General features: G+C 29.4%; 1 protein-coding gene across 2 annotated transcripts in view; it reads right to left on the bottom strand.

Annotated features, from left to right (window-relative positions):
• LOC140056471 (roundabout homolog 2-like) overlaps window positions 1-20,492 on the bottom strand; it is an 89,360-nt gene that overhangs the window by 32,779 nt on the left and 36,089 nt on the right. For both annotated transcript variants that reach the window (XM_072101841.1, XM_072101842.1), the window contains exon 3: window positions 19,810-19,990. In XM_072101841.1, the coding sequence (XP_071957942.1) occupies window positions 19,810-19,990 (181 nt within the window). The remainder of the gene's footprint in view (window positions 1-19,809; window positions 19,991-20,492) is intronic.

The raw sequence follows: 20,492 nt of genomic DNA, 5'->3' as shown, positions 1-20,492 counted from the left end.
TACTGGTGTTTGCCTCTAGGTTGACTTTAAGTACACAATCATCAATGACATTACCTCACCCTTGAACCCTGATAATTTAAACTTTGTTTAGATGGAAGAAATGGGAAAAAACTTCATCCTTTAAATGTGTTCAGTAATAGTGTTTACAGCACTGAATGTTAGAGAAAGATGTGACATACCTTTTGCCTTTTTTTCAGAGCAACATAATTGTCTATGTAATTTATGCAAATTATATTATAAATGGAATTGAATAAAAAAAGTTTATCAGGATTTCACTTCACACATCAAAATCAAAATTCAATTATAAAAATTTCTAAATACCACTGATAATGGCATAAGTCTACCCTGGGGTATACAGTAACTACACTCTCAGTAGATCAGTCGACACTGTGATCCATGCCTACTTACACTTTTAATATTAGTACAGTGTACTATTAAAAAACATTTTTTTAAATACAATAGCAACTTTAATGCTTCTCATGAAATGAAAAATATCTGCAATATGCAAAACAAAAATTATTTCTAATTTTTGATACAGTGGAACCCTTCCTTTAGGAAACCCATGTTAACAGGCAACACCCCTAAAGGGGACACTTTTTATGGTCCTGAAGGTGTCCGACAAATTGGGGTTCTAATGTTATAGTTCAAACCCATAACGAAATAATTAAGTATATTTAGATAGTCTTTAATAGAAATAGCTCTATCCTTAGTAGGCTTAATAGGCCGTTAGTAGTTTTTTTCTCTTGGCTACTAAGGATTTTATCATAATTTCTTTGACTACTTTCTGACTACATAAAATAGATAGGTGACATAATAGGTACTACCTATTAAAAGTACACAGTAAGTAGTTGTATCATAGTTGATGTTGCACTATTTAAAGTAGGTCTTTAAGCTACACCATTGTTAGTAGTTTTTAATAGATATTTTTCACCTTAAGAGTTTTTATGTAGACAGGGAATAGTCTCCATCTATCTATATATAATAGATATTTAGTAGGTATGGAATATAAGTTAAACGTAGTTTGTTAATAGGTTATAGATAGCTGTTGTCTATCTATTATAAGTAGACAGTTGATAGATAATACAAAACTGTGTTACTCATAGATTTCTAATAGACTTGTAGTAGTCTCCATCTATCTATATATAATAGATATTTAGTAGGTATGGAATATTAGTTAAACGTAGTTTGTTAATAGGTTATAGATAGCTGTTGTCTATCTATTATAAGTAGACAGTTGATAGATAATACAAAACTGTGTTACTCATAGATTTCTAATAGACTTGTAGTAGTCTCCATCTATCTATATATAATAGATATTTAGTAGGTATGGAATATTAGTTAAATGTAGTTTGTTAATAGGTTATAGATAGCTGTTGTCTATCTATTATAAGTAGACAGTTGATAGATAATACAAAACTGTGTTACTCATAGATTTCTAATAGACTTGTAGTAGTCTCCATCTATCTATATATAATAGATATTTAGTAGGTATGGAATATAAGTTAAACGTAGTTTGTTAATAGGTTATAGATAGCTGTTGTCTATCTATTATAAGTAGAAAGTTGATAGATAATACAAAACTGTGTTACTCATAGATTTCTAATAGACTTGTAGTAGTCTCCATCTATCTATATATAATAGATATTTAGTAGGTATGGAATATTAGTTAAACGTAGTTTGTTAATAGGTTATAGATAGCTGTTGTCTATCTATTATAAGTAGACAGTTGATAGATAATACAAAACTGTATTACTCATAGATTTCTAATAGACTTGTAGTAGTCTCCATCTATCTATATATAATAGATATTTAGTAGGTATGGAATATAAGTTAAATGTAGTTTGTTAATAGGTTATAGATAGCTGTTGTCTATCTATTATAAATAGACAGTTGATAGATAATACAAAACTGTGTTACTCATAGATTTCTAATAGACTTGTAGTAGTCTCCATCTATCTATATATAATAGATATTTAGTAGGTATGGAATATAAGTTAAATGTAGTTTGTTAATAGGTTATAGATAGCTGTTGTCTATCTATTATAAATAGACAGTTGATAGATAATACAAAACTGTGTTACTCATAGATTTCTAATAGACTTGTAGTAGTCTCCAGCTATCTATATATAATAGATATTTAGTAGGTATGGAATATAAGTTAAATGTAGTTTGTTAATAGGTTATAGATAGCTGCTGTCTATCTATTATAAGTAGACAGTTGATAGATAATACAAAACTGTGTTACTCATAGATTTCTAACAGACTTGTAGTAGTCTCCATCTATCTATATATAATAGATATTTAGTAGGTATGGAATATATGTTAAACGTAGTTTGTTAATAGGTTATAGATAGCTGTTGTCTATCTATTATAAGTAGACAGTTGATAGATAATACAAAACTGTGTTACTCATAGATTTCTAATAGACTTGTAGTAGTCTCCATCTATCTATATATAATAGATATAGTAGGTATGGAATATAAGTTAAACGTAGTTTGTTAATAGGTTATAGATAGCTGTTGTCTATCTATTATAAGTAGACAGTTGATAGATAATACAAAACTGTGTTACTCATAGATTTCTAATAGACTTGTAGTAGTCTCCATCTATCTATATATAATAGATATTTAGTAGGTATGGAATATATGTTAAACGTAGTTTGTTAATAGGTTATAGATAGCTGTTGTCTATCTATTATAAGTAGACAGTTGATAGATAATACAAAACTGTGTTACTCATAGATTTCTAATAGACTTGTAGTAGCCTCCATCTATCTATATATAATAGATATTTAGTAGGTATGGAATAAAAGTTAAATGTAAAATGTAAAATGTAGTTTGTTAATAGGTTATAGATAGCCGTTGTCTATATATTAGTGCGTGTGTATAACAATTGTTACACCCAAATTCCCGCTTCTGTTTTGCAGCAGCAGCAGGCACGATGCAGATGATCAGAGAAAAAAGGAGCATTCGCTTGTTGTAGGCCTTTTCGATCAGACCATGAATGTTTATTTTTATTCCAACCACAATGTCAGTTTAGTGGTAAGTGAATCAATCCATATCTTTACATTTTATTTGTTAAAGTTAAAGTGTTCCTTTTTGATAGGCTAGAAGCTAGGCTCTATAAGCTAGCCAGGCCTGTATTAGTTAGTAGGCCTAGGCTAGGCTACTAAGCTAGGTAGGCCCTGGCCTAGGCCTAGTCTTTTTTAAATTGCACTAGGCATTTTTCATTCAATTTATAATTATAATAGCCTAGCCTAGGCCTAATATACTTTATAGCCTAGGCTTATAGGCCTACTACTAGTTAGCCTAGGCCCTACATTGCCTATTTGTTGTTGTTGTGTGTACATAAATGAAAACATAGTAATAAGCCACAAGTTGTAGGCCTACTTCCCAGGGTTCAATTATAAAATAGATTTTTTAGTTTATAATATTAATACTAAATAGTTATACTGGGCTGCCTAGGCCTATTATCAGTTTGTTAATAGGCCTAAGCCTAGTCTATTAATAGGTTATTATTGGTAGCCCTAGTATAGCTATTGTAAGTATGCAGTTGATAGATATTACAACTGTGATATTTAAATAATAGATTTCTAATGCAGTATCTAGGCCTAGAGGCCTAGGTCATCTAGCTATATCTACTGTATCTATTTGTAATAATTCTTAGTAGGCCTAAGTATATAAAATAAATAGTTTATTAATAGTTACTGGCTATTATCAGTTTGTTTATAGTCTGTTAATAGGTTACTGGTAGGTAGCCCTTGTATAGCCAAATTCAAATGGCATATTCAACAAAAAAATGTTTAAACAATTATTTTTTCAGAGAGACGATCTTTAACCTATACAAGTACAAATTTGATGGTCAAGTGCAAAGATGATTAATTTATGGTGAAGTGTGCTTTTGCGTAATTAATTTTTCATGTCAATAGTGACAATATTTGGTGCATTTCTTATTGTCTGGTCTAATTCCATTCAGGAATTGTTTTGAATTTTGAAGTTTAAATAAAATGTATACTGTATATTTGGATACTGTGTCTTGTTTCATTTGATAAGTCTAGATTGTTACAAAAGTGATGTTAAAACATGTGCAATGTTATGGTTAAGATATTAAGGTTGACAAATACTGTACTATCTTAATTTTTTGTTAAATAAATTTATAAAATGTATACTGTATATTTGGTTACTAATGTCTTGTTTCACTTAATAAGTCTAAATTGTTACAAAAGTAACTGTTGTTGTTGTTTGGTATTCTTCCTTTTACATGTCCAGCTGAGTTAAAACATGTGCAATGGTTAAGATATTAAGGTTTACAAATAATGTACTATCTTAATTTTTTGTTAAATAAATTTATAAAATGTATACTGTATATTTGGTTTACTAATGTCTTGTTTCACTTAATAAGTCTAAATTGTTACAAAAGTAACTGTTGTTGTTTGGTATTCTTCCTTTTACATGTCCAACTGAGTTAAAATATGTGCTTAAAGTTTTCGGACTCGCATATGTATGGACAAGATTAAGGTTTACAAATACGAGAAAAAAATTAATTTGTTATTATTATTGTCATTATACATTTGTTATTTGCCAATAAGATGAATTATTGTTCTGTATCTGTATTTTAGCCAGAAAAGATTAGATTTTTAATTTCTGTAGATTTTAAGTATCTAAATTAACAGTAGTTAATTTATGTAGATTTTTAATAGCCAATTTATATGTAGATTTTTAATAGCCCAATAATATCTATATGTAGATTGTTAATAGCCCAATAATAGTTATATGTAGATTTTTAATAGTCCAATAATATCTATATGTAGATTGTTAATAGCCCAATAATAGCCAAATAATGTAGATTTTTAATAGCCCAATAATAGCCAAATAATGTAGATTTTTAGTAGACAAATAATAGCCATTTTTAAGTAGATTTTTAACAGCCCAATAATAGCCAAATAGTGTAGATTTTTAATAGCCCAATAATAGCCAAATAATGTAGATTTTTAGTAGACAAATAATAGCCATTTTTAAGTAGATTTTTAATAGACCAATAATAGCTAAATAATGTAGATTTTTAGTAGACAAATAATAGCCATTTTTAAGTAGATTTTTAATAGACCAATAATATCCAAATAATGTAGATTTTTAGTAGACAAATAATAGCCATTTTTATGTAGATTTTTAATAGCCCAATAATAGCCAAATAATGTAGATTTTTAGTAGACAAATAATAGCCATTTTTATGTAGATTTTTAATAGCCCAATAATAGCCAAATAATGTAGATTTTTAGTAGACAAATAATAGCCATTTTTATGTAGATTTTTAATAGCCCAATAATAGCCAAATAATGTAGATTTTTAGTAGACAAATAATAGCCATTTTTAAGTAGATTTTTAATAGCCCAATAATAGCAAAATAATGTAGATTTTTAGTAGACAAATAATAGCCATTTTTATGTAGATTTTTAATAGCCCAATAATAGGCAAATAATGTAGATTTTTAGTAGTTGAATAATAGCCAATTATTTAGTAGATTTTTAATAGTATATTAATAGCCAAATAATGTAGATTTTAAGTAGACAAATTATAGCCATTTTATGTAGATTTTTAATTGCCAAATAATAGCCAATTTATACAGATTTTTAATAGCCCAATAATAGTCATTTAAATAGTAGATTTTTAATAGCCCATAAATAGCAAATTAATGTAGATTTTTAAAAGCCAAATAATAGCCAATTAAGAATCCATTCTAGATAGATTATTGGTAGTCTAATCATAGTTGTATTTAGTAGGTGTCGCCTACTAATATCATCGCGAAATATGCTAATGAGGCAAAAATCTACTAACAACTATAAAAAATCTATCAAATATCTATCTACTAGTAGGTGATAAATAGGCGACAGCTCTATATCTACTAAGCCGGATAGACTATAAGGCTAACCGCTATAGAGCTATAACTACTAAGACTTTTTGTTATGGGAATGAACATTACAAAACTACATGCATAATTAATATCCCCCATTAGACGTTTAGATTTCAATTTTAATTAACCAGTGTGTTCTGGTGGCTAACCAACTGGCACAAAGGTAAAATTGTTGTCTAATTGATTTTTATTGAAATTTTATGTTGGGCTAGTACCGTATTGGAATTCACCTAGAAATCTCAAATGGATTGCGCAGATGTTGAAACAAATTCATTTGGATTAAATGTTTTGATTGATCCAATAAAAGTACTAAATATGGATTGAGAAAGTCGGTCATTGTCAGATGATAATTGCTTACTACCCAGGGGAAAGTTTCTTATACTCCCGCATAACTAATTAATAAGCTCATTAATATTCATAAGTTTTGTATGTTCAAGGGAAATTATTTGCAGATTGTTGTAGTTCAACTATCAGATACTTTAGATGCCATATATCATTTTTATTATTTAATATTGTTTTCTTCTGATTAGCTAAAAATTATTTGAAATTTACTGTTGCTTTAAAATTTTCTGTAAAATGTTGATAGATACTGGATATATGAGTGGCATATTGTAAGTTCAGAGGAGAAGCTGCTATTAAGTACAGTATTGAGAAACTGCTGCGGTAAATAGTGACAAAAGTATATAACATCATCATCACCATAGATTATGTCACCTACTGCTGGATGTAACCCTCCTCGAGCATTTTTCAACTCCTCTTCTCTCAAACTGTCAACCAGATGGCAGTCTTCACTTGATGCCATATTCTCCCCACCTTCTTTTTGTCTTTGTCATCTCCACACCAAGTTCTTGGTTGCCAATTCTTTTACTCTTTTTGTCCATCGGTTGTGTCTTGCCCATCTCCATTTTTTTTTTTTTAAGTTTTATCTAAAATGACTTTAATTTAGGTTGTTACCCTTATTTTTGAATGTTTTATTTTTGAAAACCACTATAATAACACTTCACAAATATTTACTGTAAGATTTACAAGAAACAACCCTTCTATGGAAATATTGCATTATAAATGGACATAACATTCATTGAATAGAGTAAAATTAAGAAACTGCATTCAATAAAAATTAAATTATTATAAATCAAAGAACTTAAAAATAACAGAAAGTAAAAATAACAAATACTGATGTCACACACGTATCATCTTCACTTATAATAGAGTGCCTAGAGACAACCCCTATGGAAATAAAATGCTTCTACTATAATTGTATGGCGATACATATTGCGTAAAATAAAATCAAATTTGCATTAAACACAAATTAAATTATTATAAATCACAGTAATTCATAATTACAGAATGAATACATTGACAGGTAATTGGTTAGTTTTAATGAAAGTTTAAAAAGAATTTCTAGTTCTGTAACCTACATCCTTGTCATTGTCATTAAACGTGACAACCCAATCGTGTTTAACAAATCATTGTTAATAACTCCTAGAAGGAAATAGTAATAACTGTATATCTGCGACAAGGCCAGGTTGCATTAAGGAAACAACAGCTGTTCTGAACGACTGGAAAAGCCTAGCCGCTTTCAAATACACAGTTGATACGTTGATGTATGACCCGTTACTGAAGAGAGATTAGTGCAAATTTGTTACATTCTTTTAATGCACGAGCCACGCAGATTGCCCGCAGGAACAACCGAAGGATTACCAGCAATAACTAGTGATCCATCCGAAGCAGACGATCTACCAATTATCAATATGAACTTATGACCACGTATCAAACAATATGTTTGATCTTATCACTTTTTGAGTATGATACGCCGACAACGACCTAGATGAGATTCAGTAATGTACATAACATGTACAATAATGACAGCAATTTCCACATAAAAAAATATGACATATTCTAAAATGCTCTTATAAAATGATCATTGGTTTGTGTAAATTACCAGCATATGCTACAGTAAATATATTACATAAAATATTGACTTCATAACATACAGTACAGTACAAAATGGTGCAAATATATTCACTATAATTTTAGTATTTTTAAGAATTACAGTAACATAAAACAATTAAAATTCCTCATATTTTTCCCATATAGAAATTACAACAACAAAATGATTTACAATGTTAAAGTATATTTACAATAGAAAATATTCAAATCATTTTTAAATTCTACAAAGTTATCGAAAACCACTCCAGAATGTCTTTAAAATCTGCAATGAATTAGTAAAACTATGGAAATTATGTAAAAATAAAGACTAATTACTACAGTGTAGTAAAAACATTAAAATTCATATATTTAAAAATAAATGTTATTATGATATATGAAGGTATAGACAGAAAAATTATATTTTCTTTCATTGTTAAGAGACTATGATTGGAAACTGTAATTTCATTTGACTTATAATACCATATTATTTACTGGTGTGGTATCTAAAGAATGACATATTTACTGGTATGACTTAGACTTAAACTTTATACACATTATAAGTGTACATAAAAAATGTAATAAGATGAAAATTGTCCTCCATGGAGATAAAACATATTTGAACATTTAATAATGTTCTACATATACAATAAATTGATCTGCCAATTTTCCTTTAAAGATGTATTGTCCCCCAAAAACATGAAAAATGAAGATTAATTAAATCAGACTTTGAATAGGTTTTTTTGTAGTTTTAATAAAGTGAATCACTTCCGTAGAAAAAAACCCGGAAAAAAATGTTTTCACTTATAAAATAACATGATATATGGTTAAATTCAACCAAAAATCCATTGGCTGGCAGCCAATTTGACCATTTTTTGCTTTAAATTCCAATTTTTTCAGGTTTTTCAGGTAAATAAATTTTTTTTCGATCCAATTTTTGGTCGAAGAAAGACAAGAAAACCTAAATAATTGCAAAAACAAATTAAAGAGTAAACAAAATACTACTACTGCAGTAAACTGCAGTAGAGTAATTTTGACATGGTCCCTTGTTTTAATTGTTATTATTTATATTACTGGTATTCTTAAGACATTATGACATGTTTACTAGGATGACTTATTAATTAAACGTACAGTACATCAGTCTTCCTTTTATTTCATTTCATAATTTGAAAAAAGGATATCAATAAAATAAACAAGCATATGTGCCATGGAGGAAATAATTCCTCATGCATAAACCATATGTTCTGTCCATCTTTCTTAAGCCTTCTGTGAAGGAAACATTAAAGGGATTTTTTGGTTACTTTATGTGGATATTAAAGCGGCATAATATCACCTTAAGTGTAGCTCAAATTACAGTAATTTGTCGCATTGTTTCCTGAACAAAAGCTATAGGTTGTGCCATGGCTCAACTGCCTACAGTTAAGATAATTCCAAAATCCTTCTTTCCTTGATTTCTAGTAAAACCACACACTATGCGTGATTAGGCATGGGACGGAATAAGTTGAAGCTAATTTTCTTATATACTAAATTTTATAGTTTTGGCACTTTTTCAAATCCAAATGTTAGCAAAATTCATGAAAATAATCTCCCAATTTAACTCATAAACATTTAAAAAAAAATTATTTATATAATATTTGACTGGAACAGTATTAAGCCAGATTTAATAGATTGAAAATTAATCTTTAAAATTAGAACTTGATTTATTGGATTAAACACTACAAACTATATTGTTTTTATTTTACTTATTATGTATAAATAGGCCTATATAGTTAATTGATGGAATTATTAATTGAATTAAAACCCAAATAATTTTATCAAACCATGAAATCAATAAATAATAAATCACTGGTTTATGAATATTAAATAGCTAAAAATAAATAATTAAGGTAAGTTGAACTACTTGAAAAGGGCAACTAATTTTGATTGAGTCACAATAATCATAAAATACTTTAATTTGCAAAACATTGATAAACAGATTAAAAAATTATTCTAAATGTATATATATATTTAGTAAGTACAAGGAGGTTATCAAACTTTATATAATATTTTTTTTATGTACAGAAAAAAAATACTGATTTATATATTATTAACAACCTTTTTTAATCATATTTAAATATTTTGGCATGGTTTAATGTTTTAATCATGTTATGGACATTTATGCGCTATTGTATGAAGTTCAAAATAAAATAAAAATATTTATGAATTCATTTACAAAGAAATAGCATTTCTGTTTCCAAACCCTGTCAACATAATGTAGTAATTATGTATACTAAAGTTCAGTGTCTGATTCCTTTTTGATGATGCGCTGCTTTCACAGCATTAATTTGGCTCAATAAAAGCGGTATTCTTTCCATACACTTATTGCATGAATGTACTACACAACTAATACAACTATGTTTATGCTAATTAAATTTAGACCCATTTTGGTTGTCCCACTTCCTCATAATTCTGCGTTTACCTTTACTACTATTTTTGCACTTCTCATCATTTATCTTTCTGTTTAACGTTCTCCATTTTCCCTACAGTTGTGATAAACAGCATCTAGCTACGAAAATAGGTTACCAAAGAAAATGGAGAAAGTACAATGATTAATCTCGACACTGTTCTTTAATTTACAGCCTCCTTAAACTTTAGGTCTACTGTTTGCCAGATAGTTGCGAGCTCTGCAAGAGGATTAGCGAAAGGTAAAAATGACAGTGACGGATACAAGCAATAGAGTAGGCAGGTGTTGGCCACAAGATCTGACAGCATACACAGGTGCTTGTATTGTGGTTAAGCCGCACTAGTATTACCTGTACATATACTGGGGTGCGGACTTATCCTCTATTACAAAATCATCCATAATAGATATAGAAGGAAATCTGGCAAATCCAGAGGATCAACCAATAAAAACAAGGTCACAGGGGTCAAGTGGGCTTAAGTAATCAATTATATGTTACTTATACTGATTAAAAAATTGTTCATGCGACAGAGAAGAAGATAAACTGAAAATGCTAGAGGATAAATGTATATATACTTCTGTAGGAAATCCATCAGTCTTACAGTAGCTGTTATGACAGAACCAGGCCTAGAAAGCAGGCCCAAGACAGCAGTTGAATTAGGACGGGTTTTGATTCCATTTATTACTACCGGCATGTTCATTTAGAAATCTAATCCCATCACTCAATATCAAATAGATTTTATACCCTCGTTTTTCACCAGATGTAATCACTAACATTTTACCGATGCACACAGGAATATCAAATGTTCTCAATTATGGTTTATGATTTTAAAAAGTTGTTATAGAATCTCCTTCATCGGAACTCTGCCTCCCGATCATTTCCTTCTTCTAATCCATATAACAAACTACAGCTGGGTATAGAATATATGATATGCAGACACACAGTCAAACTTATGTTATATTTTCATAATAAGATGATTGGAATGGATGTGGATTTCCTAAAACATTAGCAATTTCGTTGAGCATCATTAGACAACAGACGACTAAATGCTACTAAAAGTTATTTTAGAATAAGAATTACTGTGAACGAAAACAAATTACTCTGATATAACAATAATTTTATTGTTAAACCTGATTATGATCCTAAAGCCTCGAGACATTTTCTTTTTTTCTTAAAATGATTGAACAAGACAAATTATAAGCGTGAGAGAAGGTGATTTAAGGTATGTAGAGCCACCTTTAAAACCTACTAATTTTAAAATTCATTACAATAAATTTAAGACAAATAATTAACGTTTATGAGTTAAATGATTTGAATAGTACAGTGATATAATTACTATAATTGGAAACCTTTGGTTTATTTTCATGCTTTGCAATATGCAATGCGAAAAATTGTGGTGTCTTTTAGTATTTGGCAGAAATTTCAATAAACAAAAACTAAATATAACAAATTATTTTTAACTTATAATTTAATTATTTTTAGGACAAGGATTACCGAACCAAAAGGAGAAAAGAAAAATTAATTATTCATGTACCTGGATCCTCAAGTGTCTTCTAAATTTCTATGCAGAATTGCAGTAGTCCATATTTAGAATCTAACTCTAACAATAACATGTTACAGTTGTACAATTGGCATCCACAATTATAATTACATGGCAGGGATAAAATCAAGATTTATGATTATTCTTAACAATTTCAAGAGTACGGAAAGAGCTAAAGAAAACCCATGAAACTTGACAATATACCTTTATTATATAGCGGGTGCCAGCAAGACGCACGCCTTGGGACTAATATAGATAGGTTTAAAGTATAGAACACATCGTATTAGTCAATTTTATGGATTACATTTATCTACAGAATTAGAGCACGTAATCTGTACATAAAAATTTAACTGACAAACTACAACATTACATTGTCAAACGCCATATATTTCAATTTGACGCTCATTCAGTAAATGTATTTACGTATAAATTGTTCATCGTTGCCGTGCTTCATTTTGCGTCTATTAAGTACATGATAAAATAAATTCAAGACTATCTATTTTAATAACTTGTCTTTGAACCAACTGGAGCAAAAAAAGTAGTACTAAAGTTGAGCAAAGTAAATACACAACAAATACAAAAATCAGACAGGCTTTTTCATGAGGAATATATAGCACACATCAATTCTACTATGCTCAGAGGCATTTTGGATATTTCATTTGGTGGTCAATTTGAAAGCATTGACCATGTAACCTATTGATAAACTTGATAATCAATACATTATTGATTGATATTTTTAAACAAATATACATTATGTGCATATGTTTGCAGTGTATTATCGCGTGGTGTAAAAATAATTAAACAAAGTGACCATTGCTTATCTTATTTCTCAGTCCGCACCTGAATTAATTGATAAATAAACTTTGGGCGATAATTAACTCAGCTTACTTACAGCCTGGGTAACCTACCACTAACTTTTATGTACTATACGGGTGTGATTGATTGTAACAAATTAGCACTTATTTACACACTTATAGTAAACAGAATTTAATATTTCAAACGATATGAGACGGGAGAATAGAGTGAGGAAGTGAGTTTCTCTATCCAAAAACCACCATAATTTAATAATCATCATCATTTATTCATTTTAATGTTAGTTTAAATCATCATCATCTTGACCAAACTAAATAATTATATATTTTATAGTATAAAATGTTGTATAAAGGTTAAAAAAATATAAATATTAAAGAGGTGGGGAAGTGAGAGATGGGGAAAAACAGAAATGAAAAATTGGATTTTAACCCAAAATATTAAATATATAAGGCCAAGTAAGAATAATAATTATTAAATCATTGTTATTATTTATGATTTGTATTTAGATTTACTAGACTGATATCTTTGCAGGTTTGAACATTTTATTGAAAATAAAATGGAAGTTTCTTTGGGTTCAGACTGCAACCTGCTAAAAAATCGGATAGTCTTTAATCACTGCAGCTAGGATCACTGCAACTAGACTGATATCTTTTCAGGTTTAAAAATTTTATTCAAAAATGGTATTTTCAAGTTTCTGCTTCGGGTATAGTACAACAATTATTGAATTAAACATCAAGATTTACTGCCTACAATTGACATTTGTGTAACCTGCCAAAAATCAGATGCTCTTTAATGTTCCAAACTTAGTTTCAAAAAGTAGACAACATCACTGCAATAAGACTAGCCGCCAGCTGAAATGAGCATCTGCAATTTAGAAGGCCCTTAATGAGAGTATTAATAAACCATTGACATTTGTAGCACGATGCAATAACCACTATCACAAACGGACGTGAAGCACAATTCGAAAAATGTAATGTTCTAAACATCTTTTCTGTCTTGCGTAAATTAGCCAACTCGTTTTGTAAAACTATGAATACCACAAATTGCATGAAAAACGAGGAATTTGATGCTTACATTGAAAACAAATATTCAAAATACATAGATAAAAAAACTAAATTAAGGGCACTTAAGTAGAAAATGACTTTTATAATAGTACCAAAATGTAACGGAGCATTTGCAATGCGCCATACCACGAAAGAAGATCTTTGTTCATAAAAAGAACGCCAATATAAAAAACCAACGCCAGTGGATCTATTTCACTTATTACTGATAATTTATAATACATCAAATTAGATTTTCCAAAAACTTAGAAAAGAATGTTGAAAATAATCACATAAAAAGGAAAATATTTTTCAGAGCTGCAATGATGTTTCTATTTTGGTAACTAGTTTTGAGTAAACCTGCTTTTTTATTTACAGTAAAGTTCCCTTTTCAAACTAGAGCCTGGCCTGGGGAGTGATGGTATACTGTATAGATTGGTACCACTGTATAAACCAAGGTCAAGTTTAATTATTAATTCCATCAGATTGGATAAAAAGAAAATGAAGACATGAACAAATATCAGCAAACATTAACAATTGTCATTTAAAAAAAAAGAGCATTAACATTTCGCCATAAAATGTGACTGCAATTCAAAGTATTTTACAATTTCAGTTTCAATAGTTGAAATTTATTATATAATATAATACAAAAACATTTTAATTCTGATACTAATTTGCAAATAAAAATTTACAGTAATTGTACATAAGTCTTAGACATGTCTGTCAGAAAATTGAAAAAAAAATTTTCATAAAATTCATATCTACGTAAACAAAAGTATGGTTTATCAGATAAAAAAAATAAGGACAGTAAACCAATAATATTAAACAATACAGTTTGTGCCATATAAATAATGTGTATTTCCATTCTATGTTAGCCAATGTCACTAGCTCTTTCTAATATAAATTCTGTTTGATATATTATTTGATGAATGATACAAACTAACTATTAGTGACATAATAATTATCATTTAAACCCATCGCTTTCTTCTGCACATTAAAGAATTGACATTTTAATAAATGTTCCGTGAGCCACGCTCTATTCCGAAGACATATTGTAATCACGAAGAAATTAATCATCCTATTTTCTTGACAATTGCTCAAAGCAAAATTGTTTTTTGTCAAGGTTGTTTGTAAAAATAATAAACTTATATTGATTTCAAAATAAAGAATTAAATTTGTAAACAATTGTAAAACTGTCAACAGTATTTTATTACTAATATTATTTTATTTTAGCTTTCAGAGTTACACAACTATAGATTAATTTAAATGTTAACATTTCATTGTTGTTGTAAGGCCATTTTAATGTCACATAATAGTTATCAATTGGATAAAAAGGTTAAAAATAGTCAACCAGAAACTCATTGTCTGGAAGTGAATGGGTTTGCTTTATTTTTTACATTTTTGAAAAGAGGAATCATTCAAGTATTTGCTAATTTTTTTTTTTGTGCCAAAAGTGAATAACTTCATTATAAAACTACAAAATGGCCTATTCAACATTTTATGTCATTCATCGTTATATATTTTTAATAATTCTTCTTTATTTTTATTAAGTCATCTTTACTTTTATCAATTCATCTTTTGTGGAAAATACATCTTTATTTTAACAATATTGTTGTTAATTGAAAATAAGTTTTCAAGAACTTTAGTTGTTAAAAAAAAAAATTATAAATTTAATCGAAGGTGAAATTGTTATTAAATCAAATTGAACTAATTCTCAACATCTAATGATTTTTAATACATAACACTGACTTGTTGCAATCACGATTTTCTTAAGCTCGTTAGCACAGATTAGCAAAGGTTCATGTCAAAAGTGTTTTACGTTATACTAAAGTGAAGTAAAAAAATCCTTTATATACTGTAACATAGCATAGAAATAATGATAATGTTTATGAGTTGAATTGGGAGAAAGGTCTACTGTTCTGTTTAACAAGTCAGGCTTTTCAACAAACGAACAATGAATACACAACAATCATTACTTGTTTTTGACATATCAACAACATATTAAAATAGTATACAAATAATGAATATGTTTACGAGTTGAATGGGAATAATATTTTCATTACTTGAAAGATGGGCTGTTCTGCATAGCTTGCATTGCTAGTGGGAACCAAGCTAAAATAAGATTTTTTCTTTAATAAATAGCCATATGTTTTAAAATGATTCGGCCTTAAACTCAAGTGTACATTTAATAAATATTAAACAATTTTCATTTCATAAGTATGCCATTATCGGTGTCATTATTGGAATTTAATATGATTTTGAAACAACATACCTACCTAAAGGTAATAGTTACGATTTCATAATCCGTGTATAAAAATTTAACTTTAAAAATGATATTCAAAAAAAGCATTTACTTTGAAACCAGATGTTCGTGGTTATTTCGTGACATAATATCAAGTCGTCACAACATTTTTCCTAACGTCATGAATTTTAAACTTAGTGTTTTAACATTGCAAGTATGAATATTTTTAAATGTCAATAAAGTTCCAATAATTTGAATATAATCTGCAAAAAAGGACCTACAGTTATAAACAATATACGATAACGATGATGACATTTACAAATTTCGCAATTAAATTGGTTTTTAGAAATTTGAATTAGCATGACGTTGGATTTTTTATGATGTTTACAATTTTCTAAAAACTTTTGATCACAACAACAACAACAACAATTATATATACCTATAAATGTTCATCTTAAATATCATTATTTCATTCATAATCATTCACTTCAAATGTTATTCACACTTGGAACATGGACTTGGAATGTGTGTGTTGACATTGTACTTGGAAAAAATTAAATATATGTTATTTTAACATAATTAAAATTAATAATATAATAATTTATAATATTAATATTCTGTTAAGAGTATATACTATACTCGAATAATATTAATTTAATATTTTCAAACTTTTTTTTATTATAAATTGTTTTAATGTTGAAAATGTTTGCAGTTGGTAAATTTCTAAAATAAAATCATATTAATTTGCTTTTATTTTTTATACCTCTCATCTTCTTGATATATATTTTACATCTTGCAGAAATTATAATCAATAAATTATATATATAATATATATTTGAATAATAATTTATAAGTTGTCTGTTTCGTAAAATCTTATTACAAACATAGCACAACATAGCAAATGTTTAAAATTTGTTAAGACATATTACATAAAACAGGTGGAAGGTAATGAAAGAAATTAATTGGTTGCCCTCAATTTGCCCTTAACTTCAATACTAATATTATATGTGTGACATAGTGCTGAAGTTCAACATGCCATTCCTGCAAGCGACCTTGAAGAAACACTTAATACTCATCAAGCATCCTTCAGATGAAGACATAAGCTGTTGGTCTTGTGTGCATAATTAAATTCTCCAGCACAAATGTAGTTTTCAAATAAGATTTCAAAATTGAGGAGGTTTTGAGGTTTCACTGTCTCATTGCTGGCTCCAAGATCTATGTGTGACAATTTCTAAATCTACAGTATTTATAACATCACAAGTTGAAGAAAGTAAAGGAAAATCAAATTTTATCAAGTTAATGCGTTAAAGTTCAAAACAGATTATTTTTCTACATCTTTGATTGATTTATTTGGTACCGGTAATATATTTTATAATTTTACATTAAATTTTATGTTTGTGATTTATTCATGTCATAACAAAATACAATGATAACAATATTCATAAAATAATCAACATTATGAAAAAACTGCCTCTACTTCTGAAACTAATATTATTGAATGTTACACAGTCCCTTTAAAGGCCAGGTGCGGGCAAAAAATGTCTATTGATCATACATTCCAATAATTATGGATCTTAAGTTTCCCCTATGTTTCATAATTTTTTGGATTTTATTTGTGTTACACAAGCTTGTTGAAAATAAGCACTTTCTTATCAGTGGGGGGATAGTTCAAATTACACAGTAAAATCTCTATTCTTTTGTACACACATTTTGTAAATAGAGAGGCATTTTAAAAAGCTATGAAAAATAAACGGTGTGGTAAAAAATGTTATCAGATGACTAAATATAGGTAATAGAACTTGAATATTACATTTCTGATATTTTTATTCAACTTCAGATTTTTATTTTCATGCTATAGCAAAAATTATCCACTGTATATCCACCATCTTTTTTCACTGTCTAGGGAGTCATCAGACTTGTTATTACATTAGGTTAACTACCTAACTACTGAAAAAAAGTCTTCCTGGTTTTTATGGAAGAATTTTGCCAAATTTTGTATTTGACCATATTAAGGGAAATTCATGTTTTTTTGTCTCGATTTCTGTTACAAATATTTGATTTATGTACAATTATCCAAATATTATATTTAAAATTCATGCCTGTACCTGAGCTTTAAGCACTATTATTGAATGTTATAACAGTCCCTTTAAAAAAACCAAATATTATGAAATCAGTTGAGTATACAGTCACATAAACACAGTTTCTTTAAAAAAAATGTTGAGTACCATTGAATGTTGCACATAAATATAGGCTTTGATAGATTCATATGTCATCACTCCACTGATGACATACTATGAATAGGCAATCTATTCGTACTCATGTTTCCACGTATTATTTTAAGAATGTCGTCCTTAGATGTACTCAATTTAACTAAACCCAAATCTACTATGAAATTCAATCATTCTTCTCTTCATAATCTTTATGTTGAGAGTGCAGAATTTCATGTTTCGTTAATTTAAAAGAAGTGAATTGGCTATCGTGTACGTAGTGTGTACATGTGAAATTAATTTCATACGTGTCTAAATGTAGGTCAAAAGTACCTTCATTACAAGGCAAGAGTAACAACAGATTTACGTCAGGAATAAAAACTAAAAATAAAAGCAATAACATTTTTTTCATTGAACAAACAGTTGCAAACATCACAAAGATATTTTCATCAAACAAAGCCTTGTGTACATTTACAGTATGTACAAAAGGTGACAGCCAAACATCCAATACGTAGGCAATGTCATAAATGGCAGACAGAAAGAGCACACAAGAAAGAAATTTGAGCAGATCTCAAACTTGTGTAGTATAATCATTGGATAAAATTGTGGTAGGCCCTCTACAGACCCACAGTAGCAGACCAAATGCTATTGCAATCAGTTCAGTTGCCCTCTGTTCATCTTTGTGTATCTACATACACAGCACCAATTGCCCAACATCCAATTCATTGGCAATGCACACACGAAAAGATCTCAAACTATCATTGCACTGTTTCACCTCATCATTTTTTATTATTACCGTATATTTCGGTGTATAAGTCGCACCTGTGTATAAGACGCACCCCCAACTGAGAGTAAAATATCGGTATTTTTTATATCGTCGATGTATAAGACGCACATTATATTTCATCAAAACAATGTTTTTTTAAATTGTAATCAATATTATTGTGATAATATATTTTGTTATATCTACAACGGCGTCCTTTATTTAGGTTTTTTCTTACCTAGGCTCGACTTGTTATTCATGAGTTTCGCCGCAACATCGAGTGCATGACCGTGTGTGTAACACGCACGTGTGTGGGCTAGCCTCGCTCGATCATTTCGAGAGGGCGCACGTTTTCACGGACAATCGTATTCGATTAGTATCTATGTATCCGAGAAGTGTGTACGCTAGGTCCATGCTATAATCACCTGGAGAATATACTAGTCGAATACCGCACACCATGTGCCACCAAAAGAAGGGCTTGCGCTTGGGGTACGGCGATCGTGCGTATAACTACTGTATAAATAAATACTATTCCAATCGTACGACGTAAACGTTTACAAATGAAATTTTATCGGAGCGCCATAATGAACAAATCTTTTCATCATATTTAGTATAACATCATGCTAAAATGACTTGAAACTAGGCCTAGGCAGAAGCAGGTTGCCGTTACGTTAGTTAGTTACTGTAGCTAGGCCTAGCCTACTCAGGCCTAGCAAACGAGGTGACGATAGCCTAGGCCTATGTACAATCTGTGTGGTGAGGCATTTATGTTCGGTGTATAAGACGCACCCTTAATTTGGAGGTCAAATTTGCGTGTCAAAAGTGCGACTTATACACCGAAATATACGGTAAGCGAAACCAAAGCAAGCAGACTACCATCATACCATGAGGGTACAGTACATAAATAAAACTCAACAGTATACTCACAAGCAACCTCTAATGTGGCATTTTGGCTGATCTCGCTTCCAAGATAATTTGTTGCTTCGCACACGTACACACCCGTATCTTGTGCACTGCGACCTTGAGCTACTCGCAGCAAGAACAGTGCACCAGAAGGTAACACCGTATAATGACTACTAGGCCGAAGTGGTCGGCCATCTTTATACCACTGAAAGATAGAAAGGAAAATCACTTATTATAACGCCTAATATATAGCACGATGTTGACACTAAAATACAGAATTTGAATTCTTACATTAGATTGAATGAACACTTTTTTACACTATGTCATGTCAGCATAATATACCCATAAAGCCATGGTGTATTACATATATTAGGGAAAATGGCGTTGGTGGATAATGAGTTATCAAAATGGTCAGAATTGTACTGTGAAGGTTTTCAACTACATTTGAAACCCGCTCTGGGCCAGGCATACTTGCTAGTAATAATAGTAATAGCAGCCAAAATTATTTTACTTCAGTAACTACTTGCTAGAAAGTAATTGCATAAATAAGATGTAGTTATGCAGTGGTAATAAATTGTATATGGTCCGTAACATTACTGTAAGCATTTATGAAAAGTTGGTACAGTAATATTCTTGACTAGCATTTCAGTTATGTAGGGCAAATTCATATTTTTTTACACAATGCAGCGCGTAGCTTAATGTTGTAA

Source organism: Antedon mediterranea, chromosome 8 (genome assembly GCF_964355755.1).
Source record: "Antedon mediterranea chromosome 8, ecAntMedi1.1, whole genome shotgun sequence".
NCBI lineage: Eukaryota > Metazoa > Echinodermata > Crinoidea > Comatulida > Antedonidae > Antedon > Antedon mediterranea.
This window is presented reverse-complemented; position numbering and strand designations above follow the sequence as displayed.